This window comes from Anser anser (genome assembly GCF_964211835.1).
Source record: "Anser anser genome assembly, chromosome: 4".
In the NCBI taxonomy this organism is placed as follows: Eukaryota; Metazoa; Chordata; class Aves; order Anseriformes; family Anatidae; genus Anser; species Anser anser.
The window spans coordinates 48,490,650-48,510,398 of NC_139724.1; the positions used below are offsets into that span (position 1 = coordinate 48,490,650).

Here is a 19,749-nt window from a genome sequence, read left to right on the forward strand (position 1 = left end):
AGAAAAGAGAGAGAGAAAAAAAAAAGAAAAGGTATTGACTAAGAACGTGTCCAAAAACGTTTTTCTCCTTCATTTGTCCACATATGCCTAACTGGTATCAAGCATGAAGGCCCATAACTCGGACAGGACTGGAGCACATGGGAAAAGTTAAGGCAGAAGTCTTGTTACAACCATAGTAGTCTCGGGATACAGTGAGGACCAGAGACGTGAGGTAGTGCTGTTGATTTGAATATTACTATCCAGGGGCTGTTTTCAGGGCATAGCTTCACAATCTGCTTAAGCCAATTTATCTGCAGAAGGCTGCCCTTTCCTCAAGGGAGGAAACTCCCACCAAACTGTCCTGGCAAGTGGCACTTTTTGACTTCTTGACCTGGATGACCAGCTGACTCCACAACACCTCGGTGCTACCAAGACAGGACCGCTCCGGGAAGGCAGCTCTGCACCTGCCAACCCTGATGCCACCTTCAATACGCCAAGGATCTCCTTCTGAAGGCAAAAAGTTAACGGCCCAAAGCAAACCTACTCCTGAAGAGCTGCAAGAAGAGCAGAACGCTACCAAAACTGACAGCAAAGTACAAGCAACAGTTGTCACTTCTTTAGCCTCTTTCCCTCCCTCCAGTTTGCTGCTTCTAACAAAGACATTGTACCATCATAAAAAAGAGCTTAAGAAAAATGTAGCGGGAGAGTACAGTTTCCTGGCTGATTTGTTTTTTGTTTCCTAAGACGGATAAAGAACAATAAATACAACTGTGCTTGAGGAAAAACAGATTGCAGTGGCAAAATTCCCACTGCAATGGCAGCCATAAATACTCAGCTCCCCCAGAAAAGTTTTATTTAAAGTTTTATTTATTTATCTGTTTTAAAAAAGCACCACCACAAAACAGTGTTACTAGGGTGCCTATACTGAAGTGGAGGCACTGATTTTATTTAAGTCTCAAAGAAAAAAATGATTTAGCTCCAACCACATAACATGCCAGACTAGCCAAAGTTAGCATATATCTCAAGTGCTCGTGCTAAGAGATCAGTATGCCTGTATTTTTTTAACGCATTTAAGGTAATACCCATCAAGTTCAACTCTTTGCATGAGGAATCAATATCATGTAGCAAAAAATCCTGATGTATTTACTGTGCAAGATATAATCAACTGAAATTTCAGGTTACTTGTAAAGGAATTTTATGCATCTGGCTTGGAATTCATTGCATGACAAACCGTAATGAGCAGTTATTTGCTAATAATAGTTAGTCCAAATGGCATATTACTGAGTACTATGAAGTTTTTTTCCAAGCGCCATTGTGAACCCTCTCCCTTGCTTAGAAACAATTTCCTGGAAACGCACATTCACCCTTCTGTCACCACGTGTCTGAAATGAAGTGGGGAAATACGCCGCAAGCTCGCCACATAGATGCAGTCTGTAGTGAATCTGACTATTTGAAAAGCATCATTTTTGACGGGGTGCACACACACACACAGAAAACACCAAGCAAGAGCAACCCTGAAGCTACAGCCATTTCAGGCTGGAGATGAGGAGACATTTCTTCTCAGAGAAGAGTGGTCAGGCATTGGAATGGGCTGCCCAAGGAGGTGGTGGCATCACTGTCCCTGTGGGTGTTTAAGGAGAGGTTGGACATGGTGCTTAGGGACATGGATTAGCAGGTGACACTGGCGGTAGGGGGATGGTTGGACCAGATGATCTTGGAGGTCTTCTCCAACCTTAACGATCCTGTGATACCCACTGAACCCACTACGGAGCAGAATCTATACCTAACCCTGAGAAGCAATCAATGGATGGAAAATTTGGCAGTTTGATTTTGGAACAAGCAGCATATCCTGCCTCTGCTTTAAGTATATTCCTCTTCAAAGTACGTGGTGCTTCACTGTTCTGAACAACAAGCTCTTAGAAAAACTAACAGAAAAGAATTGGAAAAACTGGATATTATCTTCTTGAGCAAAATGTTTATTACGACTTTCAGGGAGGTTAAATGGAATGAAAACCACTGTCTGAACTCCTCAATGCAGGGCCCTAACAACTGGATTTGCAGAAGTTAACGGCAAATATCTCACTGAACTGAAGAGCAGAAGATTAAGCCTTGCTGAGGAGAGTTGCTAATTACAGCTGAGAAGGTTTTAATTACTCTGCTGATTGGTACCACCAGATATACTATTAAAAATTTGGAAAGCTAAACAAATTGCAATGTGGGTTGCTGGTTTTTTTTAATGTAAGTTGTAAGAAATAAATTAAATCTCCTATGACAGTTATTCTTAGTATTTTCAAACACAAATAATTTGTCTTACTAGTTATACTATTTCGAACTACCTACTGTTTGAGATGGGTGTTTATGGTTAACATAGTTACTGCAAATTCCCAACTCAATGTCACAATTATTGAAATGTACCCACATCTGAAGTGAACACCGTAACAATTAACATACAAAATGTTTTAGACATTTGAAATTGAAATAAGCCTATTTCCATGGCAATGTTACACGTTTCTCTTTGTGGTGTTATTCAGAATACTCCTATCTTACTTACAAAGAGCTGCAGTCCAGAGCTCGACCATGCCTTACCAAAAGAAAGCCTTCTAATGAACATCATGGACAACATCCATCGCCTCTAGTGCTAGTAACTGTACTCAGGAGTAAACACAGAGTATACTGTTTTCACAAGTTGTTGGGAAATTTCTCTACCATACTCTATCATTATGGAAATAGCTGTGGGTCAGCCTGGCAGAAGCCTCACTTTATATCAGCTAGAATACAACCACCTGGATATCATATTCACAAAAGCTAATCCAGATTTTTAAATGAACAAGTGTCTAAGTTACGGAACTAACATCTGATAAATCTCCACCTATACGAGTTAACATCCATCTGGTGAATGCAATTCTCCAAGACGAATGCCAGTGATCAAAGGGGGGAAAATAACCTGGCCCTTAAAAACATAGATAGATTTTCCTTTCCTTGCGAAGTGTAGCTGGCCAAACGGTCCTAAAACAGCGCTTTGGTGTGACCAATCTCATGTCAGCACATCAGATGCTGCCCTGTTGGTTCCTTCAGAAGGTCTTGTTTCTGCTTCTCAGCAACAGTAACACTTTGTCCCTAGCTTTAACTTGGCTTTCTGGAGATGCGTGCAGTTCTCCAAGGCATTTCTCTGGCCATTTTGAAAATGTCGGTATACAAATTAGGTGCCTATGGGGGAGGAGCTGCTATTTTGCAGCTTCTTTAGAATCTGAAAATCTTCCTTTGATTCTTCAGAAGAAATGAAATGTAGATTATTTCCTTGAAAAACAGGATCCACTGCTTTGGAAACAGCCCTTCATTCCTACGTCCCTTTAAAGCTAAGAACATCAGACACCTAATAGGGTTAATCACACAAACCAAGGGCAAGTCTCAACCTGAATGCAATTCTGGGTCTTGTGCATCTGCATTAAGTGATGCAGAATAATTCCTGCCTAAGCATTGTTTCCACACAGCTTTATTAGTCCCTGTAAAGCTTCTCTGGGATCACTGCATCCATGCAGCACCGCACAAGTGTAAATCACGTGCCCAGCACTGACAGTAGGTACCCCATGCTCTGCTCTATGCACACTTTGGGATTATTCACTGTGCACCATAGGATACCATTCAGCTAACACGCACCCCATTTCTCACAATTCTTTCTTTTTGATATTATCCGCTAATGATCTCCAGCAGAAAATTATGCAGCATGGCTACTTTCAAATTCAGCTAATTAGCAGAAACAGGTGGATGGAATATTGCAATAGCTCTGGGATAATAAGCAGTGGCAGCAGAAATTCAAGATGCTAATGATTACTTCCTTAGACCCCTGCATGACACGTAGACTCCTCTGTGAGGGAGTACCCAAACTCTTTTATCCAAAAGCTTACTGCCAGCAGTCAGTGATTGCTCTGTCTGGCCTTCTGGCAGTCACAACCCAGTGCTAACATTCCTATTGAGCAAAATGTTCTGCCCACAACCCTCCTCAGAAGCATCCAGCCATTGCAACTAGTAGCCTTCTCAACTATGAAAATAGCCAACATGCCACTATTTTGAAATGGAAGGAATGAAGATTTCAGAATTTGCAAAATAACATGGTTTCTTGCATTAGCAAAGTGTAACAACAGGCAATGCTACTGCTGATTTTTGCCAAGGAACAACATGGTGACAGGATTACAAAGACTGGACTTGTAGTACTGGGACTTGTATTACTTGCAGAAAGAATGTCACTTCTTCAAAATGAACTGGAAAAAAAAAAGCAGTAGTGAAAGCAGCTAGAACATCCACATTCTATTTTCATGACCGCTGTTTGGATAAGCGGCATAGAGAGATATGTTGGAAAGGATTCAACAGTCTGCGAAGAAGCCTACAGCCTGGAAGGTAGCACAGCAAACGCAGAGTGGCAGCAAACAACCATCGGAAGCAACTGCTGTCACAAAGCCTGGGCATCCGCATCCCACAAACCCTAGCTGAGACAACTGCAGAGCCCCCATTTCCACCAAGGAATTGGCTTCAAATGTAAATCTTTTCCCTACCTGAACAAATCTCAGAAACTTGTCAACTCGCCCGATGGCTTGGTAGCAGTTAGTCCTGTAGCTCATCAGGACAGGATCCATTTCCCTGGTTTTTATTAAACTGATGTGCTTGCTCCATCTGGTAGTGCTACAGGAGCCTGGTCCATTCTCCTCCTTAACAACATTCAACACATCCCTTCCCTCGTTTTCCTGCAGTCACTGTGTCTGATCATCCCTACTTGAAAGGGGATTTATAATACATGCCCACCATGCCCACCACTGTTCACTGTACTGATGGTTTGTCAGGGTACTCCTCTCTGCTGCTCAGTACCAGGAACATCTCCTTGCTCCTGGTTGGGCACCTCTTGTCCAAAATCCGTTATGTTGTCTAGGCATTAGAGAACAATTCTCATTTATAAACCCCTCCACTGATATTCCCACTATATCACTTAGAAAGCTTTCTTAAATAAAAAGTTGTCTTCACAGGTACACAATAAAGACTCAAAAGCAGAGTATTAGCACCTGCTTGTCAAAAATATGGGAAGAATCACACAGAAATGTAGTCAGCAAAAGCTGTTTTGCCCTTTAAGGAAACTACACTACCTTTCTATACACTTCAGTCTCACAGGCCCGTTCCAGTTCCTTTTCAGATACTATTAGTGATCGGCATTTTTGACATGTTTTGCCCAACACCACAAAGACTTGGGTACCCCACGAACAGCACAACAATTCAGCAGTAACACCACCTCCTAATGAGCTGGAAAAGCTGCAGTGGCAATTCACGTACCAAAGCTCCTTCCTGGTTCTATTACAAACATCCACGGCCATGTCACCAGGAGCCTTGGAAAAGGCCACTCTCAGGCAGCTGCTACCAGGAGCACCTGTGGGTGATGGCAGAAAACTGAGGGAAGCCTTGCAGCTGCTTTTTGGGGCCCAGCTCAGGAAGCAGCTCTGAATGCTGTGCTTTTGGAAAATAGCCACTATCGCCTGGAAGGTCTGCTACCAGCACTGGACAGGTAGCAGAGCAGGGAGGTGAGCAGCTCTTTGAGGCTCCTCTGTAACAAAGGTTAGCTCCTACATTGGTGTGCTGCCACCCTGCTCTACCAGTCACACCTGGAAACGGTGCTCCACCCAGAAGAGCCGTTTCAGTTAAATGCTCTGTGTAAGCTGCTGGTTTATTTCTCTTTCCTGGTCCTCACAGCCCTCCTTTCCCTTTAGCTTTAATGCTGTGGCAACAAAAGCCCTATAAAACAGGGCCAGCTACACCCACACGAGCATTATCCTGTTCACCAAAACATGTGCCCCTTTCTGTGACTGAAATTCGCTGCCTGAAAGTAACTCAAGTGGCGCTGGTGATGATCTAAGGATGACACCGCTTCTCATCCTTCCTTGTGGTGGCTCCCGGAAGTTCAAAGACGACCCCTCCCTGGTCCAAATATTTTGGCAAGTTCTTAACATAAATAGGAGCACACTGAACATGCTGTGCTGGTGACTTGGATGACATGCAGTCTAGAACATCCCAGCAACATCGAGCTGGGTACCTCGGAGCTGCATGATTTACCTCCACCTAAATGCACAGTGTTTTCTCTCTTGCTCTTCTAGGTATCTTAGAACTGCACATAAAAGTGTTCTGCACAAAATACAATCTTTTTAATGTGAACAATTTGGAGCACAAAAATAAAGAGGATCTTTAGGGAAAAATCACAAGTGTTATTTAAAGACATCCCAAAACACAGCCTGGGATTTTTGCCCAGAATGAACAGGTAAGCCTGGAAAGTGCAAAGGTTCCAGATGCCACTTCCACCAAGCCAGCCACTTGAGCAGCTGTAAACACAATATTTAGGTGACCGATACAGTTAAATTGCTTTCAGCAAACTAAACTATCTTGTCGTTTCTTCCGATGTAGTGGAGTTTAAAAGACAGCCAGAGTGTGTTCCTTGGCTTCAGAGGGTGTACACACACACAGCAGCGGTCAGTCCTCAGGCCACCGTGGGAAGTGCTGTCACCAGCGAGGTCTCCGGCTGCAGGTGACTGCATGTAGCTCAAGCTGCCTACAGCCCGAGTGGACATGACTCTAACACTTGCAGATTTTAGAACATATTTCAGAACTGCAAAACTCATTTTCAACTGCTATCAAATTCTCTTGGCCTGTGGTAAGAATTTTTTCCTTCAGGTACTTCTTATACTGAATTTATTAATGAAGTTCATTAAAAAAGACAGTTATTTCAAATGTCATACCCTTGTTGTTAGGGATCAACTCCTGTTTCAAACCTGCTCCCTAGATTAGAAGACAGCATCCAAGTATTGCTCAGATACTACAAAGGAATCAAAACAGTTTCCATCCACCTCATCAGGTTTATTTCCTCTACCAGGGCTTTTAGTCCGATGACTGGGTTAAGTCAGCCACCCCCAACCATTTCTTTAAACTTGATTTATACCTCTGACTTGCCAGTTAAATCTCTTTCATACCACCAAACCCCCACTCCCACCCCAAACATCTTTCTACTTGAGGAAGGGGATGATGAGAGAATAGATACTGGTGGGCTACTTTACGTTTAACAGGTGGTGTACGTCACGCCAGCTCATGTACTTGGCCTTAAACTGCAAAAATCATTTTCACTTAAGCTTAAATATAAATTCAGTCAAGTGATCAACAGGAGGGAAAGGATAAAATGATTTAGTACATGAATACACTAGCTTGTTGCATTTCCTAACTGCCAAATCAGTGCTTGGCAAGGGTGACTTACTCTTTGGTATTTTGAACTGTATACACAGGGATAGTTTTTTTTGTTGTTAGAGATTTAGTGAAACTTTCACCGATACTAATGAACCAACAACAATTTCCCTTTGGCAATGCACAGTGAAATGCTACTTGGAGCTGCAGTGGCATAATCCAAGTTGAAGTTCCTCCCTCTTTTTTTGGATCTTCCCTCCCCGCAGGTAAAATCCTGAGAGCAACCCACAGCAGACATGACGAGACATATACAGTGCATTGCTGAAACTCTGAATCATGGCATGGCCATTGAATCTAGACTCATTACATTCAGAAGGTCATACATTTAAAGAAAACAAACAAAAAGGACACACTGTCAAGTTTCTGAAAGTCATATTGTTTTTCAAACACGCTAAAACAAACAAGCAAAAAAAAAATCCTGAAACACCTCTCTACTTCATTTTAGTTTATTTCTGAATACGGAAAACAACCTTTTAGTTGTGATGGTAGAAGCAGGGTAACAACTCAAAGAATTGTTCAAGTTGCACTCTAGAAAAATATTTCTAACAGAACTATTTTATACATCCAGTTATAAATTCCCAAATGCATGCTGAAACAATGACTTAGCTACACCTGTGCAGTTAATTTCATTGATTTTAGCAGACAGATATCATGCGTGATGAGTTAAATACACAGGAACTAAGCAAGTGATGTAATTTGAAATACATACAGTGGGCTAGAAACATTCTGAATATAATTAAGCTTTGAGACATTATGCCAGCCAAGATGTTAATAACTATGAAAAAAACCCTGTGGGTGATTTTCATACTTATCAAAATAAGGAACTGTTGAGAACCATTAATAATGTGGGTAAATGCTGTCTAAGCTTCCCACACAACTCTGCCAATAAGCTTTAATTTTCGACTGCAACAATCCTGCTATTCCAGTCTGGAGCTTCTCCAGAGCAGAGATATTTAATCCAATTACATTGTGAACTTGCTCTGCAACACATTAAACATAAAAAGATCAATATGTAACATCACATATTATCTCAGTTAGGCTTGCCTGGACCAAGATTTTAAAGAGCTGAAGATGAACCCACCTTAAACCTTAGTATAAAGGGTACTTCTGAACAAGAGGTTAACATTTTCAAAAATTTAAGTTTAAGTGTGAAAAGAGGCTTGAGAAATTGTAGTATCATAGTATTTGCTATGATCAGTGGGAAACCTTATACTTGTCAAAGGGCAGAAACTGCGGGTTGTTTTTGTTCAGGGTCTGTGTGTGAGCATGCATGCATACTTCTGAGACGCTTTAAAGATTCTCAAAGGATAAAGAAGCCTGGAGACAAGCATCTCTCTAAAACTGCTGCCACCAAACATACATAAGAGCTCATCTGCATCTCTTAAAGGCTGCTCGTATATGTAATTAGAAGTAATGCTTGCTGTTAAATAACATATCATTTCTTAAGAGCAGGTATATGAACAAATTGCTTGTTTCTTATTTAAGAAAACAAACACACACTCCTTCAAGTGTTGTCTTATCTGGGACATGAGCTATTCGAAGTATTAATCATCGAAGAATCCCACCAACTTTATGTGAACCTATTGGATAAAAATATTAGAGTGTTTCACTGACCTTCAAAGTCCACATCGCCAACTAATTTGGTCTTTCCCGTAAGAGGATCATGGATATGATTGATGCCTACATCTATCACAGCTGCACCTTCTTTGACCATATCGGTTGTAATCAACTTCGGGATACCTGGAATCATCAAGGTATTTGATTAACACAGCCAGATAGTCTTAGGTCATCAGTTCCAAATTATAGTAATATGTGTACGCACATGTTATGTATACTTACACCAAAAAAATAAATAAAAAAAATCTTTCACTTAAACTTTTCTTGACACATCACACAGAGAACATAGTTATTCCTTGGCTTCATACAGCCTGTAACTTTCAGACAAAAAGCTTGACAGTTGTTTATTCTGAGTGAATATTTTCAGATAAGCCTGTGGTCACAAATGTAGTCAACATGATCCCAGTGAACTATGTGCTTGCTGGTTTGTGGTGGCAAGTCACCTTCATAGCTTTTCCAAAAAAAAAAAAAAAAAAAGCTGGATGATGAAGATGTTACATGAGCTACAAGAAATGTTTAGGGTTGTTGGAATTCCACCAGTCCAGAAATGTCAGGAACCTTTGAAGCAAACCATGTATGTTATCTTGGCAATGTTTTCTTTTGTCTTGGCTTTTTTAAATATCTGTATTCGATGCATGCTACTCTTCTTGTCTTCTCTGACCGGTCATGTGCTCCTTAGATCCAATAATTTTCAGGCAGTTAATAAAATACTAAAAACAAGCTACACAAAATGCTATTGTAAAAAAAGAAAAAAAAAAGCATGGTGAGAGAATCTGATCTACATCACCAGCTTATTTTTCATTACTGCAATGTATGAGTGAGATAAACAACAGAAACAAACAAAAAAAAGGGGCCAACTCAATTTACCCATAATAAGTGTCAGATCAGTCTGCAAGAGAGAAGCAACCGCCTTTCAAGTAGAACTTTTTCCACCTTATCTCCTAAGCGAGAAAAGAAAAGCGTACTGCATGGAAAACTAGCCGGGTAATTGTACTGAGGTATAACTGGTAAGTAACAACAGGCTCCCGTGGTTCTTTACGAAAACTTAAGCGTGTGTGGAAAGAGTTCTACAAGGACCAGGTGTTCATTTATAATGGCACTAACGTGACAGAACACCTACTATTTAGTAGTGACACAAAATGCAAATGACCCAAAGCTGGAAAGAACTTGAAACAGATTAGCTTAGATTTCAAACACCTCCGGCAAAAAGGAGAAAAGTGTCAAAAAACATCTGACATTCAACAGCAAGAAAGGCAAGATACAATTCCTTTACATATGAATTATTACCCCTTGCAAAGGCAAGGCAGTCAACAACTGCTTAGGTGGTCATTTTTCAACAAGAAAAATTTAGGATTAAATCAACTGAACCTGAACAGACAGTCACACTACTGCAAGACACATAGAACTCCTGATCTCTTCACCAGACAAGATCAACTGGGATACCATATTCCTGCTGTGGATGCCAGCTTTCTCTGATCTGTCTGTCCATCTCTATGAGCACCAACAAGAACAACGAAGGTTATGAGGAAACACTGCCCAGAATGAACTTGCCTGATCTCATGGCAGCCTTCAAAAACACAGAAAAGCTTTTGGCACTAGAAAAGTACCTAGGCTTCCCATCCCCAATAGACGTGATGCAAAAAAAAATAATTGTTCTTTGCTGCACCGTCCAGAACTTTTAAACCATAAGAACAGAGGAGCGGGGGAGCAAGTAGCCCAAGGAGAGAACTATGTCTCCATCACAGGAAATGTTAAAAGCAGATTGAACAGGTAACGTCAAATATCCATCGTAGTGCACCAAAAGTTAAGACATGGGCTTTCAAAAAACCTTTCTTGCTCTACTTTTCTATGATTTGCAATTCTGCCACTTGGAACAGAATCAGACCTCCCTGCTTGACAAAAGATGCCTGGCCTCAACATCACATACCTTCATCTGCTCCAGGTGAGCTACATCTGGATAATTTCCTGGGGTTTGACACTTCTATTGTAAAGAAACCCTAGCTAGCAGAGTGCTGTGACAAGCCTCTGCAGCACTTTCATATACAACTCATTTTCTCAATGTATTTAAATTCCAAATACGTTGATATTCATTACCAAGATGTTTGATAGTCAGGACATATAAATGCTAAAAGGTCACTTCAAGTTCTGGACAAAAAACTTGAGGCAACAGCATATGTTCCCAGTCAGCACAGTTCATCTATCTATATACATGGCAAGAAACACCAAAACAATTATTTAGGTGCTAGGACAAGAGAAGCACAACAATGACAACTTAATTGCCCACAGGATCTGAGCCAGGTCCTACTGAAGGGATAGCAAAACACTGTTTTCTAAAGCAGCAGTCCCAAACTGTAAGCGTCTTCCATTTCACAAAGAACACTGCCGCAACAGATTGCAAACAGAAGACAGCACTACACGTTTACTTCAAGATGAATCTCGTTGAACTTCCCAAGTGTGCTCAAGCAATAGGTAGTGCTTTTCTAGCATACCAACAGCTCCACTGGACGCACACAGAAGACCTTTCTTTCAGTACCAGGAGTTCAGTAGGAGCTCTCTTAATGAACAGCAATTTTAAGGCTACCCTAGAACAGAAATATGAGCACTGCTTACCAACAGCAGCATCATGTGTGACCAGACATCTGAAAATTAATTCCTGGACAGACTCAGAACAAATGAACCACCTCTTCAAATGCTAAGGCAAATTACTATCTGAGACCTACGTCTAGTGCTATCTAGTGCTAAGTCAGTACATGCTATCAGACAGTCAAGACTACAAAGTCATCAGCCATCATCTGCATTACATTAGCCTATCACACCTTAAAGGCAACAGCTGCAATCTTTTCTGTGCATTTCCTTTAAATGACCTCCAAAATTTCTTTCCTGCTATGCAGCCTCTAATTTGGAATGAAAGGAAATTGCAAATTTCAAATAAGTTAAATTTTTGCCCTGCTTCTTCAGTTATTCCTTCAGTTTTATGTTCTGTGAAGAATGTCTACCTCGGCAGTAGAGTATCTGCAAAGGGGGAATCTAAATTCCCCCTGCTGCCCTCCCCATGAAATCAGCCTTCTCTCAGGAGAAAAAAAAAAAAAAAGAAGAAACCAAATCCACATTTTTTAGGACCACAGTGTTATTGGAGGCAACTGCTGGCAGACAAGCGCTATGGATTCATTTGAAGTGCTGGATGTCTGCCAGCAAGTCATTTGGATACAAGCAACACAAGAACCTTCCTTTCCTTTCTCACTCCCCCATAGGACGCAAGCTTGAAACTCTGCTTTTAATGTTGAGCAAGCCAAGACCTCAAATTCTTTCCTATGCCATTGATAAGATCTGACTGCATCTACTTCATCGCTCTTATGCAATCAATCGCAAGCTGGCTGGTAATTGGATAATGCCTTCATCTTATGGGGGTTAATGAGCTGTGTGTGATAGGGATGGAAGCATATTAACGGAAGTTGCACAGTTACACCCTTTGTAAAATGGTTTGATAATAGGCCAAATACTTAATAGCAACAAATAAACTAACCCCCAAACCAAATGAGCAGATCTATTTACTTAAGCCTACTTTACATACCAAGTAGGGAGAGATAAGCATTAGAGCAGCTATTCCTAAAATGCAGTGATTGAAGAATGTGGGAAAGTCTTTCTTTACTAGTTTTTGTCAAAAACAGTGAATCATGCTTTCAACAAAAAAAATAAATTCCTCCATAATCCCAGTTTAGGTAAAAGGACTGTAAGGTAGCTAAATCCTGAGAAAGCTAAGCAGCCACTGACTGAATAAAGCAGCCTGGCAAATCAGCAATTCCCATGCAGGAGGACCACAGATCATGTCCTGAGGGACAGTGCGAGTTGGCCCAGAAGAATTTCATCTGGCATTTGGTACCTCCATTCCTTCTCTTCACCTTCTCTCCAAAGGTAGCAGGCAGATGAGTCGTCTCTCCCAAGGCAGACTGGAAAGCCCAGAGAGCAGCAGCAGATTAAAGGAGACAAAGACTGCCTACTGCCTCCATCACTGCCCTGGAAATACTGCAACAGCTGCATGAGCACCACAACTAAAGCTGTACTTAAGTCTTTCAATATGGGACTGGTCTGATAGCAACAAGAGTAGACACCGTAGGATGTCTGCATAGGCAGGGACAGCGGGCAAGGATTATAAAGTCCATAGTGGGATGCAAAGTGCCAGGTGCGCTTAGGAGGAAATACTATATTTTGGCTAGAAAGGCAAAAGCTGTGTGGCACAGAGTTTAGAAAGCTCCAGCTGGAAGCAGAGAAAAAGATTTTAGGGAGGGAATGAAAATGAGAATTAAGGGAATGCCTTATGATGCAATGAGTTGGGAGGGGACCAGAGAGAAAAAATAAATTGCATCAATAGTTACAATCACAGGAAGCTGGACAACCAGGGTCCCAAGGATGGGAGCAAACAAGAGACAACCTATGAAGATGGGCATTCCCAAACTCCAGAGTAAAGACAGAAGCACCTGGGGTGAACTGTTTGAGAACCATGAATGCAAGTGAACAGGAAGCTCCTCAGAGACAGAGCACCACAACAGAATGAACACGCTTAGTGTCACAAGTCACCAAAATGGGAGGCAGAAGGCAGGTGGCTCTTAAAGCATCACACGGGAAGAGGAGAACAGATATCTTGCACTTTTACACAGTGTATTGGATTTACATGGCAAGAGTTTGGTAGCAGGGGGGCTGCAAGAGCAGCCTCGGTGAGGAGTCCAGAAGCTGCCCCAAGTTAGCTAAAAGCCAGTTCCAGCAGACTCTAAAAGGGACCCGATGCTGGCAGAGCTGTGCCAATGAGCAGCACTGGTTGGACCTCTAGGAGAACATCGGCAAGAAAGGAAACAAATGGCTGCACAACAGCAGCTGGGAAAGGGGATTGAGAAAATATGTAAGAAATGAGGAGCTTGAAGGCACCGTGGTCAGTGAAGAAAGTGGGGATGAAGTGGAACACAAGTTCCTTCAGCAGTTCCCCTGCAGTCCATGGTGTACCACGGCACAGCAGTTCTCTTTGTCCTTACCTCAACCCTTGAGCCCTTTTTCATCACGTTTTCTCCCCCCTCTTCCCTCACTTGGGAGTGAGAAAGCAGTTATGGTGGAGTTTAGTTAACTATTAGGGTGAAATCGACTCACAGAAAGCTTTCTTCCATTTGCACTTCTTGCATGGTGGTCTGTGACAGTGTAAATGCTTCCTTTCTTGCACTGCTCACTAAATAGGTCACGTTTCGAGAGTTAAGCCCAGCACCATCCCAAAGGCCCAATGCACACAGTTCTCGAAAAGGGGAACGTGGAGGGACACCACCTTTCTTCCAAGGTGTCATCCTCCCCAGAGTTCTCACTGGGGCAGGGCTGCATACTGTTTGCACAATCTAGCCCTAGGTTTTTTCATCATTCAAAGCATATCTCATGTTGTGTAACAAGTGTTGTATCATGCTCTTCTTACAAATGACATGAGGAAAATAATGTGAACAAACACAGCTGAATTGCTACTGAAATGTTTTGCTACAAGCGTAACTGATGACAAAGCGTTCAGCAGACAAAAAAAACTTAAACTATGATTAAATCAGAAGCAGTATATGTTGATATTACTAGTTTATTTCCAATTAGAAGACACATCATTATTTTTCATTCCGTGTGAGAATTCTAGTCTGACCCACAGTTGAGTAATCCCATGTGGGAGAACTGAGCTGTTTCTTGTTCCTGACCTGGCATGAGAAAGAGGCAGCGCAATTAAGCTCTGAAAAAAGGACATCTTGCTTCAACAGGAAGTGATGAGCTTTGGACATGTACCTATCTGTCCAAATCTGGAAAATAACTTCCCAGGACTTGGTCTTGAGAATGGTGAAGACAGAGGAAGGGAGGAGAAAAGGGTAAAGATAGAATCTGTTTGTGGTCCTCCAAACCAGTGTCAGAGAAGGAAGATGTCATGAACTGCAAGGGGACACAGAATTTGACCAGAGGCTTTTTTATTGTCGTTTTTTTTTTTCCCTGCTTAATTTATATTTCCATTAAAAAATACCAGTCAAGTAAAAACAAACAAAACAAAAAAAACTCAGAAGCAGTGCTACTTGTTTCTTTCTTCTAGAAAAGTCAAACTGAAAGTATTTCATTCTACATTGCTTTAAGAACATAGACATGGATCTTTCAGAGCCCTTCCTTTTGGCAATTACCATTCTTTTCCTCTTGACATGATAATTGTCAACATACCAACAAAAAAAATCAGCCGTGAATAACATGCATATGTTACCAAAACTACCATTTAATTTGCCAAGGCTGCCCTTAATTCCAACAGCAAGAGAAAGATACCATTGTTTCATGAATGCAGCCTCCAGCTGATTTAAAGAAACCCTCCTGTCAAAAGTTAAATGACTCACGGTTTTTGCACTGTACAGAGAATGTTTTAATTTACATAATTATACCTGTATAAACTATGCACTAACTGGTTCCCAGTCTTGAGTTCACTCTGAAGTCTCCCTAAGGGAAAGGTGTCACATGTGATGAGAAACAGTTTATGAGTCTGCAAATGTGAAGGGCAAGAACAAAGAGCCAGATCACTTGCCTTTCTTACAAGAAATCCTATGTCCTGCAACACCCTCAGCAAGCACGAGCACCAAGTATTTGGTAAAACAGGTGAAATAGCTAGTAGTGCCATCAACAGACACCAAGCTTTTCTTTTTATGTTGTAAACATTGTGATGAGAGTACTAACAACTAATATTACCTGCAGCTACTATGACAATGTCAGCAAGTTGAGTATGGATCTTGAGCTGTTCTTTTGGCGTGTATCGGTGAGTAATGGTCACTGTAGCATCACCTGAAAGGTAAAAGATGGGCAATTAATTGATACATACAGAAGGCCTGTAAAGCATTTACTTTCAGGTACATGTGAATCACTGTGGTCCACCAAAAACAGTAAAGGTGACTGTCAAATTTGTCTTGGGATGCATCACTTACTTCAGCATAGTCAGAACGTTTGTAACACTTGCCTTTTACACACATGAAAAAGTGCTTGTTCTTAAAAACTCACGCAGGATTAATTAATTCATATACCGTGGACTGACTCCATCAGCTTCATTACACTTAGTGGAATTACACAGAGAAACCCAGCATGGAATTTGTCGTCTACATTATTAAGCACAACCTGTGGAATGCACCGTAAGGCTCAGTTGCTTGTCACAAACTAAAGCTTCAAATATAATATCAGCATGTTCAGACCTCTGTCCTCAACCACATTTGTCATTCATCTGTCCTGAAACTCCCTAGACGCTTCCTTTGACATCCTGTTGTATGGTCAGAAGCCTTTGGCCTCTGTTTCTGACGGATTTTGACTGCTCAAGGAACAAACAGTAATTCACGTTCAGTGAAGTAGCATCATTTCTTACTGATGTGCCCCCTCTCAAGAATGAGCACGGCTGATCATCTGACCAAAACCACACGATGACAACCAAGGCTCTTCTCTTTGCAAGGCCTAATTGCGTAGGGAACAAGCTTAGCGGCTATGACAACAGTGACACTCCGGGGCCAAAGGTCTTCGCTTAGACGCTGTCTAACCAACAATTGCATGCAGGGGGCAGACAGCAAAATCCCCCTGTTAACTGGAACACTAACAGATTTCAGTGAGGAGGGATGTTCTTGAACGTACATGCAGAACACAATCAACAGCAGCGTCAATATTTATATGATCTGTAGGATTCCAGTTGGATGGATCTGAGCATGTTTATCCCTGTAACCACTTAAGAAATAAATACATCAAACGCATACATTTTTCCACACACTCAAAGCATTTTAAGTAATTGTTTTGCGTAGCTCAAGTGCAAGAACAGGAATGGAAGAGACTGACTAAAAGGCGCTCAGATTTTGCAGATGCCCTACCAGCTTTTTTATCTCCTGATAAAGGAAAAACTGCTGAACCCTTACTTGATACCAGAGTAGGAAGTGTTTGAAGTTATCGCAAGCAGAAGACCACATCCTTTTGGGCAAACTGAAAAGCTCTGGGGCCTGCTCCTGCATGTATCCACATTGCTTGGCAAGAAGCTACAAATAAACCCTGCTATTAGGGCATAAAAAACCTCGTGCAAATGAGGGAAGATGCTAAGGAGAGACCACTACACAAAAAACAAAGTGACATGGAAATAGGGACTGAGGTCTCATACTGAGTGCAACAGCAAGGGTAGCAGTCCCTCTAAGGCTGCCCACGAAAACAGCAAAAATAGCAGCTATTAAATGAAACTCCCCCCATATTCTGATGCCGTGCTTCTCCCTCACAACTATTTGTACTGCACAGTTGTCTTGTGTTATATCCACGCATCTCCACCTTCAATTAATTCATCATGGACTCCAATATCACAGTATTAGCCAATAAACTTAAGATTTTTGCCATCTCAGTCATTACAACCACAGCAGCTGCCTCTGGAATGCATCTGACTGTCTAATCTGGACCTCTTATCTCATTACTTGTCTTCCTCAAGCATCTCATCTTCAACCTGACTGCACTCCGACTTCTCGGCTCTTTTCTCACAACTTTCATCCTCCTTCAGTCATCACCTGTCCTCCTTCAGTCTTTACACCTCATAACATGTCCTCAACGAGAGCAGATGAAGGTATTTTCAGTTAATGACAAAAGTACAGATGTACAGAAGCAATTTCTTGAAATGAGGAGAATTGCCAGCAGGCAGGTATCTTTCAGCACTGTTCTTTTATTTCCCATGTATACAAGTCCATCAAAAGCCTAGACAGACAATCGTCTTAAGAGCATCTCTGCACTGCTAGCCTTTCTTGTGATAGAAACATTCCAAACAGTACATAAAGCCTGCATGTCTAGATTCCTTCTATTTTTCTTCTCTCCAAAGTCACTTATTGATCCCAAAGGCAACTAATAATAATTAAAAAAAAAGAAAAAGGAGGAACATGACAAAAGAATTATTCATTGTTACTTTTGATTTTGCTAATCTAAAGCGTCTTCTCTCCAATTGTTGATTTGTTTTTATGGAGGTCTCACACACATTCTTGAGTCACGTACAGATTGTAGAGACAGTTATAGTTTTCCTCCTTTGGAGGCCTCATTCTAAAACAAATTAAAAACAAAACGCTGCCTGCTGTAGGAGAATCATGTCTGTTCTTTGGTGCGACACACTTCCCTTCTCTAGGAAATGTTCTATGAAGGGTGATCCTTCACACATGCAAGTCAAACTTATCACTGGATTCTGGAAAGAAAAGCTTGAATAAAACAGAGTAATATTCTGTTATCAAATTTTCAGATAAGGATAAGAAAGATGTTTTATCTGAAACTACAACCATTACTTCCAAAAACACATATATAGTAAGGTTATTTTGACCTCTTGTACTGTATTCAGCAAGGAGGCTGAGAGAAAACAACGGATTAGATCTGAAGTTATGAATATTCACAGCTTTTAAGAATTAAAATCATTTCCTCTCAATAATTTAGAAATGCATGTCTGTAGTCAGCTCCTGAAAACAAGCAATTACTCTCAACACTAAAAAAAAAAGCCAACCCCACCTTCCAAATAGCAGCCCAGAGGCTTACAGACACCTCTGAAAGGGTAGATTTTCCATTTGAGATCAGGCCAAAACAGAAAATAACTACTTTTACACTGTTACTTTTGCTGAAAGAAGACAGAGGAAGATATTTAGGAAATAAGGTTTAGCATGATACTGCAAAGCTATTTCACTAGCTTATTATGTAAAGTCTCTTGACCTGTCTATGAAGAACACAAATTGCTCTGTAAGTTTACAGATAGTTTTCCTACGTGATCAGTTATCGCCACCTGCAGGACGTTACAGTTTCTACATATATCACAGATGAAGACAGACCACAGCTTTCCAGTTTTGCTTCTGAAGAATTGAAAACCTACTACTAAAAAAAAAAAAAAATACACCAAACCAAACCTACAAACCTATCCACACACCTTGCATCACTTTTCAGCCACATTTATTTCACGAAGGCAGTACCAGTTGCTGTTAAAACCCTATCCTGACTGATAACCTGAACGTGTTTTATCAGCACTTGCAATGTCTTGTCTGGGCTCTAACCTCATCAACAGAAAGTAAGAAAGAAAAAGTAAAAAGCTTCCACTTAATTCATCTTAACGAGCTTAAACCATTCTAAATGTGCACATAGAGGAAAGCCTGCCATTGTTTGGTAATAAATAAAAACGTGCAATTTTACATGTCATTTTCATGTTCAAAACATTTCATCTAGAAACTGCACACTTGCTAAAGCTACCTCATCTTGTATCTCTTAACACATGTAACTTGCACTGCTACCAGCTGCTAAAACACTGGTGGAAAGGTTAATTCCGCTTCAGCTATTACTTTTATTACATTCACATTTTCAATCTGTACTTCAGCTCCACCTCCTCCATTTCAGGCAACATTAGCTTTATGCATTCTCTTTCACTGCCTGTCTCAGCTTATCTCAACTGACTTCAGCTTCTTCTCTCTCACGATACATCCCTACGTTGTGATAACCACTGTAGTAGACCTGAAACCGCTGTCTAGCCTGCCTTCCCTTCCACACCCAGCCAGGCTTTTGCTCCAAGCAGGACACGATAGTTAACTGCAGAATACCAACCAGATCTTCAAAGGTAGCCCACTCCACGTGTCTGGAATGAAAACTCTACTCCCAGCTTGGAAAGGATTTATTAGCAGGTACACACCCAATACGTGTTTAGTGCTTGTTCAGTGTGCAAGAACAACAGATGTTCTTTTGTTTTCTTATTGTCAGATGCCTTACAGTGTATACTACTGCTTTGCAGGTTGGAAACCAAGAAAGACTGGCTTATAAAGGCATCCATTTCTTCAGAATAATGAAAGATAACGTTAATAGGTAACAATAACAAGTTAACACTTTTCACATCTAGATTCCAGG

General features: G+C 41.1%; 1 protein-coding gene across 6 annotated transcripts in view; it reads right to left on the reverse strand.

Annotated features, from left to right (window-relative positions):
- Positions 1–19,749, reverse strand: part of MTHFD2L (methylenetetrahydrofolate dehydrogenase (NADP+ dependent) 2 like) — a 38,231-nt gene that overhangs the window by 2,974 nt on the left and 15,508 nt on the right. For 3 of the 6 annotated variants that reach the window (XM_083836075.1, XM_083836071.1, XM_083836073.1), the window contains 3 exons: positions 15,583–15,675; positions 8,857–8,982; positions 14–8,222 (listed from right to left, as the gene is read on the reverse strand). In XM_083836075.1, the coding sequence (XP_083692201.1) occupies positions 8,080–8,222; positions 8,857–8,982; positions 15,583–15,675 (362 nt within the window). In that variant the 3' untranslated portion in view covers positions 14–8,079. Of the gene's footprint in view, positions 1–13; positions 8,223–8,856; positions 8,983–15,582; positions 15,676–19,749 lie in introns of those variants that run through there. The other 3 variants (XR_014584408.1, XM_083836072.1, XM_083836074.1) reach the window with 1 other exon arrangement.